At 49.5% G+C, this 14,755-nt stretch overlaps 4 protein-coding genes and 1 long non-coding RNA gene across 5 annotated transcripts; 2 read left to right on the forward strand and 3 right to left on the reverse strand.

The window, feature by feature from the left end:
* Positions 1–29: 29 nt before the first annotated feature.
* Positions 30–2,085, forward strand: LOC9637846 (NADP-dependent glyceraldehyde-3-phosphate dehydrogenase). Its single transcript, XM_002974929.2, has 10 exons — positions 30–174; positions 235–428; positions 532–660; positions 711–830; positions 889–1,025; positions 1,077–1,235; positions 1,294–1,504; positions 1,560–1,727; positions 1,787–1,903; positions 1,965–2,085. The coding sequence occupies exons 1-10, from the start codon at positions 30–32 to the stop codon at positions 2,076–2,078; spliced, it is 1,494 nt and encodes a 497-aa protein (XP_002974975.1). The 3' UTR covers positions 2,079–2,085.
* Positions 2,076–4,019, reverse strand: LOC9637847. The gene is made up of 6 exons (XM_002975107.2): positions 3,752–4,019; positions 3,566–3,699; positions 3,089–3,497; positions 2,694–3,035; positions 2,464–2,634; positions 2,076–2,413 (listed from the first exon to the last, which is right to left on the reverse strand). The coding sequence occupies exons 1-6, from the start codon at positions 4,013–4,015 to the stop codon at positions 2,240–2,242; spliced, it is 1,494 nt and encodes a 497-aa protein (XP_002975153.1). The 5' UTR covers positions 4,016–4,019; the 3' UTR covers positions 2,076–2,239.
* A 248-nt stretch (positions 4,020–4,267) lies between these two features.
* LOC112348010 lies at positions 4,268–5,585 on the forward strand. The gene is made up of 3 exons (XR_002992925.1): positions 4,268–4,439; positions 4,572–5,214; positions 5,267–5,585. It is a non-coding gene; the product is annotated as an uncharacterized LOC112348010 (long non-coding RNA).
* LOC9628822 (phospholipid-transporting ATPase 1) lies at positions 5,540–10,188 on the reverse strand. The gene is made up of 7 exons (XM_024679863.1): positions 8,030–10,188; positions 7,654–7,975; positions 6,857–7,586; positions 6,684–6,807; positions 6,405–6,624; positions 5,881–6,348; positions 5,540–5,776 (listed from the first exon to the last, which is right to left on the reverse strand). Exons 1-7 carry the CDS (start codon positions 9,843–9,845, stop codon positions 5,563–5,565), a joined length of 3,894 nt encoding a protein of 1,297 aa, XP_024535631.1. The 5' UTR covers positions 9,846–10,188; the 3' UTR covers positions 5,540–5,562.
* Positions 10,189–10,297: 109 nt separating this feature from the next.
* LOC112348009 lies at positions 10,298–14,067 on the reverse strand. Its single transcript, XM_024679864.1, has 5 exons — positions 13,895–14,067; positions 13,732–13,790; positions 11,488–13,665; positions 11,233–11,425; positions 10,298–11,181 (listed from the first exon to the last, which is right to left on the reverse strand). Exons 1-5 carry the CDS (start codon positions 14,049–14,051, stop codon positions 10,364–10,366), a joined length of 3,405 nt encoding a protein of 1,134 aa, XP_024535632.1. The 5' UTR covers positions 14,052–14,067; the 3' UTR covers positions 10,298–10,363.
* Positions 14,068–14,755: the final 688 nt, after the last annotated feature.

The following is a 14,755-nucleotide window of genomic DNA, read 5'->3' on the forward strand; positions in this document are numbered from 1 at the left end:
GGGTGGTGCGCTCTTTTCTGAGGGAGAAAATGGCTGGAACTGGAGTGTTCAAGGCATGCCTTGATGGCGACGTCTACAAGTATTACGCTGATGGCGATTGGAAGATGTCATCATCTGGGAAGACCGTCTCTGTCACAAACCCTACCACAGGGAAGCCCATCTACAAGGTCACAGGTTCGCACTCGGACACAATGCGTTCGTGCAGCTTCAAAATTTGCTCTTTGGACTTGGCAGCTTGCACCCAAGACGAGATCAACAAGGTTTTTCAGAGTGCCAAGGCAGCTCAAAAGCTATGGGCAAAGACTCCCTTGTACAAGCGGGCTGAAATGCTCCACAAGGTTTCAGTCATCATGAAGGAACACAAATCACCCCTGGCGGATTGTTTGGTCAAGGAAGTTGCCAAACCTGCCAAGGATGCTGTCACCGAGGTTTTTTTCCCTACCACCATCACCCACTCTTAAGCAGCAAGAACAAGATTAAGGTGACAGAGCTCCATAGCTGTCTTTTGTTCTAAATTCCTGTCTTGTGTAGGTTGTCCGCTCCGGTGATTTGATAGATTATACAGCCGAGGAAGGCATAAGGATCATGTCGGAAGGCAAGTTTTTGGTTTCCGATCCGTTTCCAGGGAACGAAAGAAACAAGTTGTGCTTGTCTTCAAAGGTTTGTATATGTTTCTTGGTTTCTAGCGACAAAAAGGAACTGTATTGCAGGTTCCTCTTGGAGTTATTCTCGCGATTCCTCCATTCAACTATCCAATCAACCTTTCGGTTTCTAAGATTGGGCCAGCTCTTATCACTGGAAACTCCGTCGTGATTAAACCTCCAACTCAGGTATGGTTTTACTTGATGTATCATAATGTGTGACTTGGCGGTCTTTATCAACTTACAGGGTGCCGTCTCTACGATTCACATGATGCACTGCTTTCACTTGGCAGGATTTCCCAAGGGCTTGATTTCATGTGTGACCATTAAGGTCTCAGAATTGGGTGACTTCCTCACAACCCACCCAGCAGTAAATTGCATCAGGTACTTACAATATGGTTATGGAGGAGGTGCCTAAATATACTTATGCTGCAGCTTTACTGGAGGATGCGACACCGGCATTGCAATCTCCAAGAAAGCGAACATGATTCCCTTGCAGATGGAGCTGGGTGGAAAAGATACAATGCTTGTTCTCGACGATGCAGATGTGGAGTCCGCTGCTGTCAACATCATGAAGGGAGGCTTTGCATTCAGGTATGCTTTTGTGTTGAACTTTACATGTTCAAGTGTGCTGAGATTATCCCCTTTTCAGCGGCCAGAGATGCACAGCGGTAAAGGTTGTCTTGGCCATGGAATCCATTGCAGACGCTCTAGTATCCAAAGTAAATGCCAAAGTTGCAAAGCTGTCTGTTGGACCTCCTGAGAATGACTGTGACATTGTCCCGGTTGTGAGCGAATCCTCTGCTAACTTCATTGAAGGGCTCGTGATGGACGCAAAGCAGAAAGGTGCTAAACTCTGTCAGGTAATTCGTCAACCTCCGAGGCCATACAACATTTCTAAGCTCAATTGCATAACAGGAATGGAAAAGAGAAGGCAATCTGATCTGGCCCCTCCTGATCGATCATGTCAAACCTGACATGCGAATTGCTTGGGAGGAACCATTCGGACCTGTAATCCCCGTCTTGCGCATCAAGACAGCTGAAGAAGGAATCAACCACTGCAACTCAAGCAGATACGGTCTCCAGGTATTCTATCGATTTACTTATCGTGCGAAGAACTCACTAGAGATCCTTGTAATTTTCAGGGTTGTGTTTTTACCAAGGATGTAAACAAGGCAATGCTTGTGAGTGACGCCATGGAAACTGGAACTGTGCAAATAAACGCAGCTCCTGCTCGTGGACCAGATCATTTTCCCTTCCAGGTATATAGCAAATGCATTTTTTTAAGCTCTTGGGCGATGAATGTATGCTGTGTAAACGCAGGGTATACGTGACAGTGGCATTGGATCTCAGGGAGTTACCAACAGTATCAATATGATGACCAAAATCAAGACCACAGTCATCAACCTGCCTCAACCATCCTATACAATGGCATAACTTTAAACTTGTTTTACAATAAAGTGGCAGAAGAATTTCTGCTTTCCAGCAATTAAGCATCACGTAAACAGTATATAAAGCACTTGAGCCAAACAAGCCGCGGGATTCTGGATTTGGAAAGTTCTTGTGTTCTAAGTTTCCTCTTGCACAGATCGTCGTCCTTAGAGTCTGTATCGTCGCCCTTGTTCCAAGCAGACCCGGCACTCCCACGGGTAGAGAGCATCTACCCGTGGAGGATCCAAGCAAAATGTGTGAACTGCTCGACTGCGGCAAACGTTGCACACGAGCAAGAGCTCTTCGGCGTCCTGACCGCTGCAAACAACGCACGATCGAGCCTGAACAAAAGATTAGGATTAGGAGCTAAAGAGTTTTCTGGCAAGCTTACCACAGGGAAAGCGTTTGCACGCGTTCGCTGGATCTTCTTCTCGATCGCCACGATTGTCTCGAAGTATCTCTTGTTTTCATCATCGTCTGCCAAGGATATGAAAGGCTCCCTCTTGGTGATAAAATCGAAAGGGGCTTTGCAGAGCGGGCACTTGGGGGTGTTGGCGGATCCCTGGCAAAAAGAGAAGAGAAGATGTTACCCAGGCGATGAATTTGCGAGCAATGGCTTACGGAATGCTGGCTCCATTTTTTGATGCAGTCGAAGCAAAATTGGTGGCCGCATGCCAAAACTCCCTCCACATTTGTCTGGTTCTCGTCGTGGCAAATAACACACGCCACGTCTTCGCTCGAGCTCGACGACGTAGACAATCTTCTTGTCGACGGACTCTCGCTCCTTGGAGCTGTCCCGGCGGACGATGCTCCCAGATCGCGCGGATTGGAAGCATCGTCGATGTGAAGAGGCGGCTGAAACGGTTGTAACTTTGGTGACGTCTTTGGAGGGAAATAAGCATCAAGCTGCACCTCGACTTTGCGTTTAGTGGTGTGACTGTTCTTTGTCACTGGCTGTAAAACCTGCAAACAAACACACATACATTTTGTGAAAATGTAATATCAACAGCTCTCACCTTTCTCCGGGAGGTGCTTTCGCGAGACAAATCTCTGAAGCCTTCAAGATACTTATTCTCGTGCTTTCTCTTCGTTTCCCTGTCCCTGCTTGGAGGCGCAGATCTTTTGCTCGACTCGGCGATCTCATCTTCTAGTAGAAAGGCATCCAGTCCCGTCAAGATGCTTTTCTCCCCGTGGTTTCTCGGTCTGCATCTTTTGTTCTCCTTTCCACTTCTCGTCGAAGGCTCTCTTCTTGCCCTCTCTCGCGGCCGCGGCGGGGTGGTTGACTGATGGTGCGGTGTGGGACTTCGCGCATCTTGATCCAAGCAGCTGGCTTGAGGTTCTTGAGGTCCCGTAACATCCTCTCTTGCAGTATAGCCGCCAGCTCTCCTGACTTCTCGATATGTCACTGGACCAACTTCTTTCCCGCTAGTCGCAAAATAATGGAACAGTGCGAGTGAGATGAAGCCTTTGCGAAAAAAAAAAAAAACACTCACCTTTTGTGCGTATAAGGTTCTTCCGGTAGCCGGCGGCCAGCCCTCAAGCAGTCCTCAAACCACTGATGGTTGACGATTTTAATTCCCAGCTCTTTAGACAAATGATACTTTTTTCCAGTAAAGCTCCAGCAGACCTTCCAAAGGAAAGTGTCAGCAAAAAGCACAAGGACAAAAAAAACATCTTACTAAATGTGTGTGACTCGTAGATAGATCTCCCAGAAATAGCGCGCCCGTCCTGTTGATCAACGCGACGACTCTACTTCGCTGCGTACCTGTATATCCGCTAATGGTAACGATCAAGGAATCCATCCCCGGCACAGAATGCCGCCCATCGCCGCAGCCATAATCCTCCCGATCCTGATCGGAATCCTCGATGGTGATGGTCTCAGCTGTGCTGCATCGGCGCGCCGGTAGAATCACGCCAGCGCCTCCACCGGCATTCTCCTCCATGGCAGCAAAGAGCCCTAAATAAAAACCTCCAAAAGAGCCCTAAGGGAAGAAATTCAAAAATCCTGGGACGTGGCAGTCTCTAATTACGTTCATAAACAACGATTAAAACTTATGGTCGAGATGATGCCACAACGAGTACCACGTGTCCATTATCCGTTGGGGGCAGCCGGTTGCACGCTCGATACCCAACCGCGACAGTTTCTCATTTATCTTCCCTCTCTCGTTGCAAATATAAAGGCGACGCAAACACAGATGTTCGTGTCTTGTTCTTGTTTTTCGGTATTTTAGGGCTTTTGCGAATGGAGTGGAGACGTGTGGAGCGTTGGAGGGCTGATTGGAGGCCGGGCGGCAAAAGATCTCTGCTGCTCGCACGATTGTTCATATAGATCTTTTCTCTAGCGGTCAGGCGATCAGGAATGGCCAGGTAAATATCGCGACTATATATTCTCCTACCCATGTACTGGAAGCAGAATGTAGTTCATAGGCTCTCTCCTCGCTTAGATTCTAGCTCTTCCAAGGATCTCTTCTGAGCTTTTCTTTTTGCCTTTTTCTCCAGATCATGAGAGAGCTAGCATTCCACTCGCGATCCATCGGCCGATCAGTCGATGCTATACATCGTCGAGCGCTGTGTTTTTGATGCACTCAGCTTGACACGGCCGTGCTTGGAAGTCTGGAAAGTTTTCTTTCACGCTCCACTGATGCTGCTGCTGCAATGCGTGCTGACTCTCTCTCTCTCTCTTGGTCGTGTCAAGCTGTGTGCATCACAACGCATTGCTCGTTTTCAAGATTTCCTCCTTTCTTCTCCAAATCTCTAGGCCTAGACGCTCTCCCGCAAGAACAAGCATCGGTTTCTTCTACAAGTGACGCTCTCGCTCTCTCTCTCTCTTTCTCTCTCGTAGCAACTTTCTCTTCTCTAAGCGTCTCTGGCTCACAGCATCTCGATCTTTCTGTGCTTTTCCTTGTACACACCTTGACAGGGATCATCGAGTTTGAGAACCATCTAGCAGTGAAAGGTCAAACACATACCATCTCTTAACTTCTCCAGGGAGAGATCATCCTCCCAAGAGAGAGGTAGCGAGGTATAGATATTTTTTTTCCTTCTTTCTTTTGTCGACATGGGGATGGGGATGTGGATCCACTTCCATCTCTTTTTTCTATTTTTTCTATCGTTCGCTCTCGACAGCTTGTGACTCATCCAGGTTCGTACGTCGGGGTCTTTAAATTTTATTAGTTTCTCACGTCCTTTTGCAGCCTCTCGTGGAACACGTATGCCAACGATTCAATTCCCTTCCCCTTTGCGCTTAAACAACAGTTAGTGGCTGTGTGGTCTCCACACACTACACAAATCTCAACTTTCACGCGGCGCCGGAGATTGTTTAAAGCGAAAAATCAAAGCTTTCTTTCTTTGACAATGACGAGGACAAAGCTCGCCTCCTTCGACTCACTGTACAAGTTTATCAAAACTTCGCCAAGTTCGCAAGTTTAGAAGATAAAAAGAATATGTTTTTTTTTGTTTTTTTTTTTTTTTTTTGTGTTGAAATCGAAACTTAGCTCGATGTTTGCTGCTGTAGCTCGATTTCTCGTGGCAAAGGTGAAGACTTTCGCCTGGAAATAATCTCTGCCTCGCGAGCAATGTCTATGTCCGAAGCCCACCACCGCTGCTTGACGACTTTCACCATGAATCGAGGCAGCAAAGCCAAGCACATAATGAGCAACAGATCAAACCAGTACTTTGCTGTTCCTACGGCGTGATGAATGACCCTGCAATAACACAAACAAAACTTCTGATTAACTTCCCGGAAAAACAGACAAACCAATAAAGAAAACAAAAGAAAGAGCGAGAGAGGATCAGCGCATCAGCGTACCAGTAGTGGTAAATCGAAGTGGCATCTGTCAGCGAGTCCATAATGAAGAGAATGATGTAGGTGATAGCGATCGATCCCCATATTGCCAGATGCATGATCCAGTTCCACACCTGGACGTCGAGAGCCAGATGTAAATTCACCAAAATGACCACCGCGGCCGTCCATAGTGTTCCCAGGCTCCAAATGTCTATAGTACTCTCTTTGTATGTGAACCAGGGAACGTAGAAGAGGACCAAACTTTGCCACAGAGTGTCGAGCATTGTCAGCCAGAAGAGGTTTTGGTTGTAAGTCTCGTGGCGGAGCCCGGAACCGTAGAGTGTTGGCAAGCGGAGGAGAGTTTTGTGGCTCAAGTCCTTGTCAAAAATTGCCACCACTATGGTTGGAACCGACGTGAACAGGAGCGAGTAGAAGATGAGATTTAGATCGACGAGAGCGGACTGTGAGGAGAATGCTGTATACAAAATATACCTGGAAGAAAAAATGTTAGATCTTGTCGCTATCAGTGGGTAGACTTGCTTTCTTACCAAAAGAGCATCATAACGAACACTGCGTTGCGGTAGAAGTTGTATAGAACCATGTATGCCAGTCTTTGATAGTTCCAGTGGCCGTGTACGAGGAGGAGTTTGTTAAGAAATCTGAATCTTGGCATTGCAAAATCCGATGCCATCACTGCTTGCCGGCCTTCTTGTCCGCTTATACCAACGCCTACGTCCGCCATCTGAATCATGGCTACGTCATTCGCACCTAAAGATTAAAGATTAAAGAGAAATTATTCAAGAGATCTCCTAAACAAAGATGATTACCATCTCCAATCGACAAAGTCATGGCTTTGTCTTTTCTCTTGATCAGCGACACAATGGCTGCCTTCTGATAAGGAGCGACACGGCAGCACAGAACCGCGTGGCATGCGACAGCGACCTCGAATAGCTGCAAGATAGTTTTAAGTCACGGGAACAAACAAAACCGCTTCTCGTACCTCTTGATTGAGATCGTCCGAAAGAGCATGTACGAGACTGGTCCCATCGATTATAAGCGCCAAAGTACTGTCTCGGGCATTCTTTTTGACAGCCTGTGGAGTTACTTGAATGTTTAAAGAGCTAGAGCTCTTCTTCTTGTCCAAACCCCCAGTTTTTAACTTCGCTGCTTTCAAGGCACTGCGGCAACCTTCCTTGGAGCTCTCGTTGATGATAATTTGATCCATGTCATGCGTTAACAACGCGGAGGAGTAGCCTATTGAGATAGCTGTTTCCTGTTTATCACCTGTCAGCACCCATACCCGAATGCCAGCTTCCCTTAGCGAGGATATGGCTTCAGGAACTCCGTCCTGCAGCTTATCCTCAATACCTGTAGCGCCTATGAGAGTCAATCTGTTCTCTACAAAGGCCGCAGCAGCTTGAAGCATCTCCGCACGGTCGTGCAAGGCTGTACTGGCCTCCGAGTACCGGCCCAACCATTTTTCAAACTCTGAACGTCCAAGAACTTTAGAAGCAACCACCAGGGTTCGCAAGCCATCCTGTGCAAAGTCCTTCAAATGCCTGAGTGTAGCCTGCCGAACGTCTTGCGACTCACTCGAAATGTTGACAATGTTCAGCATATTTGTGTCCGCACCTTTAACCAGCACCTTGATCGTTTTATCCGGGCACTCGACAACAACTGACATTCGCTTGCGAACGCTGTCGAACTCGTGAATTCCCAGGATCTCATATCTATTGGAAAAAAATAGAACACACTTAGCAACAGCTCGGGTACGAATAGAGCTCAAAAGGTAGGTACCTTTCAGTAGTTCCTGAATTGCCGATAACAATGGATGATGCCGTCCGTTCCATGAGCGTAAAGCCATAAGAACTGGCCGCTGCCACCAAAGCCTGTTCATCCGGAGACTCCCCTTGATACTCTACGAAGCCAGAAGGTTCTATCTCCGCCGATGCAACTTCCATTTCTAGCTGACCAGAAGACGATTGAGTGACCCACGTAGGGACGACGGTGTTGCATGCCGCCAATACCAGAAAGAATTCTTTCACAGCCTCTGCCTCCGCAGTTCCAGCAGTCAAAATACTCTTCAGATCTGCATTTACTCCTGGTTTTGCTTCTTTTTCTGTGAGAAAAGAAATTTAAAAACGATTATTTATTCTGAGCACAAAACCATTACCTGAGATCTCGACGTCGCCAGAAGCTTTGGAGCCAGCTTTCGCGTACTTGACCCCGCAAATACTCGCAGAGTGAAACTCCATCATGTTCTCTGTCAAAGTCCCAGTTTTATCGGAAAACACGTACTTGATCTGCCCGAGGTCCTCGTTGATATTCAAGGCACGGCATTGAAGCCTCGAGTCCGTCTCGACATGCAACATCTCCGTGTCCCTGACCATGAAAAACGTCTGCGCCAGACGAACTAGCTCCATGGAAATGTAGAGCGAGAGGGGGATCATAATCTGGAAGCTGATCAAGCAGCTCAGAAAGGCGATCACAGCTTCACCGGCAACACCGTAGTACATATACTTGTCACCATCATCCGCACCAGATCGCGGAAACTCAGTTCGCTTGTAGTACGGCAGCATATCGAGCTCGTCGTCGCGTCTCGCCACCCACACGCCGGTGCCAACACCCCCGATGAGGCACAAGATGAAGAGAAACAGCGACAGCCACAGCGTCTCCCTGTTCATCTGCTGCTCGAGCTTGCTTCTCTTGGACTGAGCACCCGAGCTGTTAAGCATTGCCTTGGTCTCCTTCCCTGTATAGACAGCAACTCCCACGATCCACTGCGTGTTCTTGAGCTCGCAACCCCTGAGAACTATGTTGTTTGGTCCCAGCGGAAGACGAGTCCCTGTCGGATTATCCGTGTCCAGATCTAAGTACGCCTTAAACTCGTAAATATTCCGGTTGGGATGCTCGCAGTGCACCACCCCGTTAATCGGTTGGTCCTCGGGATGCCTCAAGAGCGTCTCCTGGTGAGCATACCTCGTCTTGAGATTCGACTCTCCATCCAGGTTGGTCGTTTGGACGTACGCCACCCCGCTGGGATCGCTCGTCCCCAGCAAAACCAAGTCGCACGGCATCGTCTCATTGGCAAACACCTTGAGCAGCTCGCCAACTTGGATCTTCTTCCACTTCTTGGCCCGAAACTCCGACTCCTGGAAGACGTGAGCCAGGCGGTTGTTCTCGACGAGGTCCGACTTGTGACGAGCCCAATCCTCGTAGCCATCTTTCACGGCCGTGACGAAGAGCACGAAAGCCAGTGGGATGATCGACGCTGTCCGACCGAAAACGGCGAGCTGCGGGATCTGGTTGAGCACCGCGATGACGAGAAAGTAGACGTAGGCCAGGCGACGAAACTGCTCGAAGAGGTTCCGCGGAAGAAAAGAGTACCAGGTGTATTTGCTCGTCCGCACCCTGTTGCCTGCCATCTCATAATTCTCGTTGGTCCGGCCGGGATCGTTGACGTAAATCACTCGCTGGGCCGCCTCCTCGATCTTCCCGCTGACTGGAAGAATCGGCAAACTCGCTGATGGATTCCTCGAGATCCCCGCGCGGTGCGAAGGCGCTCGCGTCGATCGGAAGCTGGGGTCCTTCCTCAGCCGGGTGTTAGCGTTGCTGCTAGCCTGAGAGAGGCGATTGCTCGTCGAGGAAATCTCCTGGGAGCTGGCAGAGCGGGAGTGAGCGATGATCCCTGAAGAGGTGGACTCGATCGAAGACGGCCGTGCGGAGGAGTGGTGCTGGAGCGACCTGGAGCGCAGCATTTCCGGCTGTGGATTGGGAGGAAGAGGCGCTCGATGATCGGTCGTGCTTGAGACGTGGGTGTGCTGGGATTTCGAATGAGGCAGCCGCGGCGGCGGCGGCGGCGGCGGCCATCTCTCGCTGGAATTTCGAGACGGTTCCACTCCTTGCGACGAATCTGCCGCTGCCGACGCTGTCGCTGGATCATCGGTCGGGCTTGGAAGTGGCGACGGCGATAATAAATGCCGAGACATAGAACAAAGAACTAACCTCCCTCTCTAGCGCGGAGAATGAGAAGGATGAATCGCTCCTCCCGGCGGCTGGAGTGGAATCGCTGCTGCTGCCGCTTCGATAATCTTCGGCCACGCATCAGATCGGCGCAACACTCGTCGCGAAGTCAACAGTGAACGCCCAATCCTGTCCACATCCACCACCTATACAAAGAATTTGTCGCAGAAAGCAGCAGGCATTGAGAAATCCCGAGCTTTAATCTAGAATGCGCTCGAATCGAGACAGCTCCTGCTGGCCAGTGGCGAGGAATCCTCCCAAACCCTATCTCTACTCTATAGTCGCGCAAGAACCCTAATTTCCAACAAGAGAAATTCAATACACGCCACGTTTGACGGCCACCCCATTCAAACCGAAGCTTCACACACGGAGAAGGGTGGACGCTTCCCCGGTCAAAGGGAAATCGGATGCCGGCTACTGGAATTTAAAAGTGCATATTCTAGCGTATATTCTTTGGGTTCGCGCGAAATGCGAGACGAGTTCTCTAGCGCCCAACGGGATCGCAAATCTCTCTCTTCCTGGCGCCGCCGCTCATCAGCCTGGATCCTACGAGGTCAGCTATAAGATCCTCCATCACCGATCGAAAGATCATCCTCTCCAAATCCACTCCAATTTCGATGCTATCGCTTGTCAAGGCCCTCCACTTCCCGCCCTCTGTGCTCATGTCCACCTCTACGAGCTCGTCGACCATCCCCAGCGTCATCTCTCGCCACGAGAGGATGAAGCTGCTGACTTCGGCCACCAGATCCTCGCCGAGCGGTCTCTGGGCGATCGAGCTGCTGCTGCTGCTTGCTAAGATGACGCTGCTGCTGCTTGCGATGATCGAGCTCGCGCGGTTGTCGTCCCGGAATGGATCCAGCACCAGGTCCAGAGCCTCGGCGATGCACTCGTGCATGAGCTTGTGGCACGATCCGGGAGCTTCCAAGCACCGGACTTGAGAGGAGTCACTGCTCGACACGAATTCCACCATTCCCTGCTGCTCCTGCTGGATTGCTAGCTGCCTGTCGAGCCTCTGGAAAATTTCTTCCGTGCATGGGACCGTCGACGGCGTCTCGTCTACTTCCTCGCTGGTAAAGCCTGATGCTACCAGAACTTCTCTAACATAGAACTCTATCTCCTGCCCCTCGCAGCTCGCTGCCTCTTCTACTCCGACCTCTGGAAAATCTGGGAAGCAGCTCGTAACGCTGCTGTAACTTTCTAAGTCTAGATTTGTCTTGCAATCGCTGATGCTGCCGACGAGAACTTGATGGTTGCTTCCCGTGAAAATACTGTCAGCATCAGACTCCAAAACACGCTTGCTATCTGTGATACGATATTAAGACTTGAAATAAGAGAATCAAAGCTGTTGCTTACCTTCATCGAGTTCCTCGCAGCTAGTGGTTACTTCTGATGGAAAAGGCGATTGCAAAGCCGAAAAGTCCAGCACAGAAACTGGACTCGGTTGTCCACCATCAACTTCGGCAGTACCTGTTTTCGAATTAGCTTCAGCATCCGAAGAAGGAAGGGCCAAAGGAGTCGCTGTTGTGTGCTTCTCGTCATCTTCGAACTGAAAAAGAATTATAAACTGTGAGTGAGAGTGACTGACAAGCCACAGAAAAAAAAGAGTACCTGAAGAACTTTGCAGGGAAGGTCCTCCGTTTGATCGATCTCGAAGCGGCTCTGGGGCTCGATAGGCGACAGCTCCATATCAATAACGTTGCCATCGTCTTCATTCGCAACTGGTACTTCTTCGTTCATTTCGAAAGACGAACTCTTTTTGCCACTCAGCGGACTGTCACCTATGCTCGTCTTGCCAAGAGATTTAGACAGAATAGTCTTGAGAATTTCCTCCAAGCTCTTGTCTGCGATCATGTCTGGCTCAAAATGCATCCTTTCAACTGCCTGAACCTTCTCTGGAGATACATCAAGCACTGGTTCCTCCAGAACGTTGTCTTCTTGCAGATGCATTCGATTCCAATCCTTAGTCACGTCCAAGGAAACCACATCCCGCTTAGACGTCTCTTTGAGATTTCGTGCGGGGCTTGATCCACCGGATCTCGTCTGCCTCTCGTATGCATGCTGAATGTCATCGTTGCTGCTTCTTTGCTGCTTTGGACATTCCATCGCCTTCTTCTTGGAGCTTGACACTGTTTCTGCTTTGTTTAGTGGCTTCCGTCGGAGTAACGATTTCATCAACGAGTTGTCGTTGTTCTTGTTTGGTTGTGGCTTTACGCTTTCTTCATCCTTACTAGACGACAGTTTCTTTGATGCTTGTTTCTCGCCTACGCTGCTTCTGCTGTTGTTGTTAGTCTTGCTGGTCTCTCCATTAGGACTGGAGCTCTTTGGCTGCTTCCGGGTCTTAAACAGCCGATCGTAGCTGAGAAGGCTGCTGCTCTTACCATCCTTCTCTTCCTGCGCATTGCGTATTTGCCTTGATGTTTTGCTCTTTTGTTGTTCCTGCGGCTGTTCCTGAAGGTTTCCACGTTGAACTTGTGCCGTTCTTCCTTGATCAAGCGGCGGCTTCCTTGACTTTTGAGCGCCAACTTCTGTGGACGGCTCTTGAAGACTGATCGGCCCCTGACGCTTCTCCCTCTTCTCCCTCTTCAACCGAACTTCCTTCCCACCGCTTACTGGAGTTGTCGTTGAGGAAACAGAGCTTTTACCACCACTATGGCTACTCTCCTGTTGAGACGTAGGTTGTAAAGGCTGCGGGGAGCTCTGTACTTCTTCCCTCACGCTCTTACTACGAAAAAGCGATCCCCTGGAAGGTGGTGTTGGGGGCTGCTCTTCCTTAACGCTTCCGCTTCTTGAAAGTTTTGGAGGACCAACAACCTTTTGAAGTTTTGCCGCAGAGCTGCTAACAATAATCCGGTTCTCCTTGCTACTCGAGGCCTGTGAATCGCTCAGCGAGTCATCATCACCGTCCTCTTGAACCTCGCACGCTGTAACAACTTCTTCCAGCCTGGGAGACTGTTGCTGTGGCTTACTTGACGTACTTTTCGTAGGAGTACCTCTGTCGGCAGCTTTGCTTCCACTTTTGCTACTACACTTGGTCTTGCAAGGTAACAGTGAACCCGGGCCTCTCGTCAACCCGCTACTTCTTTGGACCTCCTGCTGTTCTTTGGGCTTCTGTTGTTGTGGAGCCTGTTTATTGGTTTTCGGCAAACTTTTTCTCAACTCGGCGTAAACTCGATTGCCTCCACTTTTCGCAGCTGAACTGGAATTCTCAATGGCACCTGGAGCGTTTTCCAGCAACGGACGCGAACGACTGGCTTGAATCCCTGGTTCAAGAATTCTAGCAGCGGCCCCCATAAGTAGAGCAGTCCTCCTGTGGCTGTTCTGACTTTTTATCGGTGGGGCTACCTTGTTACTGCTCTTTGAAGGTGACAAGATAGACGCAAATGGAATTCCTGACTTTTTCGGCGACAACGGAAGCTTCGCAAACTTCTGCATGGGATCTTGATCTTTCCTTGCGTTCTTCGGCATTTTTTCTTCCACCCGCACCTTGTTTCCTGGTGAAGATTCCATCTCCCTTCTAATTTTCCTTAAATCATCTGGCCGCTGTTGAAGAAGATCCTCCATCATTTGAAGTTCCTGATACTGTTGCATTATTCTGTGTTTCTCCTGACTCTGCTGCTTGAAAAATGTCTCTTTCGTTTGAACCTCGGCCTCGGGAAGGGATTCCAAACCCATGAGACGTGCAACAATTCCTGGCTTCTTGCTTGATCCATACTCAGACGATTTCTCAGAACCGAACTCGGACTGCGACTCGCTGTTTGAATGCACCCCTCGGTTCTCGTCGGCTATCTGAAAGAACAGTTTGAATCATTTTTAAAACCACTAAAGGCAGGCACGGAGCACGGAGAGACATACCAGCAAGAGCTTTGCCATTGGAAGCTTTTCGTCGTTGAACTTATTGCTCGGAGGCCTCTCTGTAACGAAACCCGAAAAACAAAAAGAAAAAGAAAAGAAAAACAAAACATTAAAATCAAACTCAGAATCGCGACATTGAGATCTGCTTGAGTTTGAAACGAACCTGCTGGAAGCGACTTTGTGGAGAACAGATGTTTCCCAGAGAGCCTCCTGTTCCAATCGAAGAGCTGAAAAAACACACCGACGCATCCCCCGACTTTGGGAGGCTTCCCATCTGTATTTGAAAGGCTGGAGAGCAGCCTCCCAGGCGTATCGGTCATCTCCTGGCCGAATCGATCTCGGAACGCCTAAAACACCCCCTGCTCTCGAACTGCTGTTCCTGATCCTCCACACTCAATCTTCGCCCAAATCTGGTTCCACAACCATCTTCGTCTGTCCCTGCTCCCAATGTAAAAAGCCAGACAATGTCCCTACTACTTTCCCTCTTTGCGACTCGCGGAAAAACCCAGGCAGACACACACAAGGGAGGGAGCTGTGCAAGCGGCCAAAGTCCCGCAACAGCTCAAACGCAAAGCGACAGGATACAGACAGACAGCAGACACAAAATGCCCAATCCGTTTTCCAAATGCCAGAAGGAAGAAAAGGAAGATACTCAAAGAGAAGACGAAGAGCAAAGAAGCAGCCGGCAAGGAAAGAATGGCACGACGCTAGAGCTAAAGCTGTGCTTTGTTGGCTCTAAGAACAAAACAGCAAACGGTATGACGGCTTTCCACAATCAAGCAGCCAGAAAAGGGACAATGCAGGAACAAATGCAGCGCTGGAAAGCCTGCTCCGCCCTCTTGCCCGCCTGCATTCCTCCCAGACACCGAGAGCGACGCATCACCCTACTCGCAGCTCATGAAAATCACCCGCTCAAACCGATCAAACGCATGCGTCACACAAGCACACAAGTAGAAAGTCCCAAAAACCACCCCTCTCGCAGGAAAGCCCCGGATCTCCAGCCGCCGGGGCTTGGATCGCCACT

The sequence above is a fragment of the Selaginella moellendorffii genome, unplaced genomic scaffold, assembly GCF_000143415.4.
Source record: "Selaginella moellendorffii unplaced genomic scaffold, v1.0 SELMOscaffold_26, whole genome shotgun sequence".
NCBI lineage: Eukaryota > Viridiplantae > Streptophyta > Lycopodiopsida > Selaginellales > Selaginellaceae > Selaginella > Selaginella moellendorffii.

What these genes read in the sequence shown, in the direction of transcription:
- LOC9628822 (XM_024679863.1), bottom strand. Translation starts at nt 9,845, where the DNA reads ATGTCTCGGCATTTATTATCGCCGTCGCCACTTCCAAGCCCGACCGAT. An exon ending in AATTCAGGAACTACTGAAAG is followed by an intron (nt 7,587 to 7,653) that starts GTACCTACCTTT and finishes TTTTTCCAATAG; the next exon opens with ATATGAGATCCTGGGAATTC. An exon ending in ACTTCGATTTACCACTACTG is followed by an intron (nt 5,777 to 5,880) that starts GTACGCTGATGC and finishes GTGTTATTGCAG; the next exon opens with GGTCATTCATCACGCCGTAG.
- LOC9637847 (XM_002975107.2), bottom strand. Translation starts at nt 4,015, where the DNA reads ATGGAGGAGAATGCCGGTGGAGGCGCTGGCGTGATTCTACCGGCGCGC. An exon ending in CTACGAGTCACACACATTTA is followed by an intron (nt 3,700 to 3,751) that starts GTAAGATGTTTT and finishes TTCCTTTGGAAG; the next exon opens with GTCTGCTGGAGCTTTACTGG. An exon ending in AAAAATGGAGCCAGCATTCC is followed by an intron (nt 2,635 to 2,693) that starts GTAAGCCATTGC and finishes TCTTTTTGCCAG; the next exon opens with GGATCCGCCAACACCCCCAA.
- LOC9637846 (XM_002974929.2), top strand. Translation starts at nt 30, where the DNA reads ATGGCTGGAACTGGAGTGTTCAAGGCATGCCTTGATGGCGACGTCTAC. An exon ending in AGTTGTGCTTGTCTTCAAAG is followed by an intron (nt 661 to 710) that starts GTTTGTATATGT and finishes ACTGTATTGCAG; the next exon opens with GTTCCTCTTGGAGTTATTCT. An exon ending in CAAGCAGATACGGTCTCCAG is followed by an intron (nt 1,728 to 1,786) that starts GTATTCTATCGA and finishes TGTAATTTTCAG; the next exon opens with GGTTGTGTTTTTACCAAGGA.
- LOC112348009 (XM_024679864.1), bottom strand. Translation starts at nt 14,051, where the DNA reads ATGACCGATACGCCTGGGAGGCTGCTCTCCAGCCTTTCAAATACAGAT. An exon ending in TTCCCTGCAAAGTTCTTCAG is followed by an intron (nt 11,426 to 11,487) that starts GTACTCTTTTTT and finishes ATTCTTTTTCAG; the next exon opens with TTCGAAGATGACGAGAAGCA. An exon ending in CTGCGAGGAACTCGATGAAG is followed by an intron (nt 11,182 to 11,232) that starts GTAAGCAACAGC and finishes ATCGTATCACAG; the next exon opens with ATAGCAAGCGTGTTTTGGAG.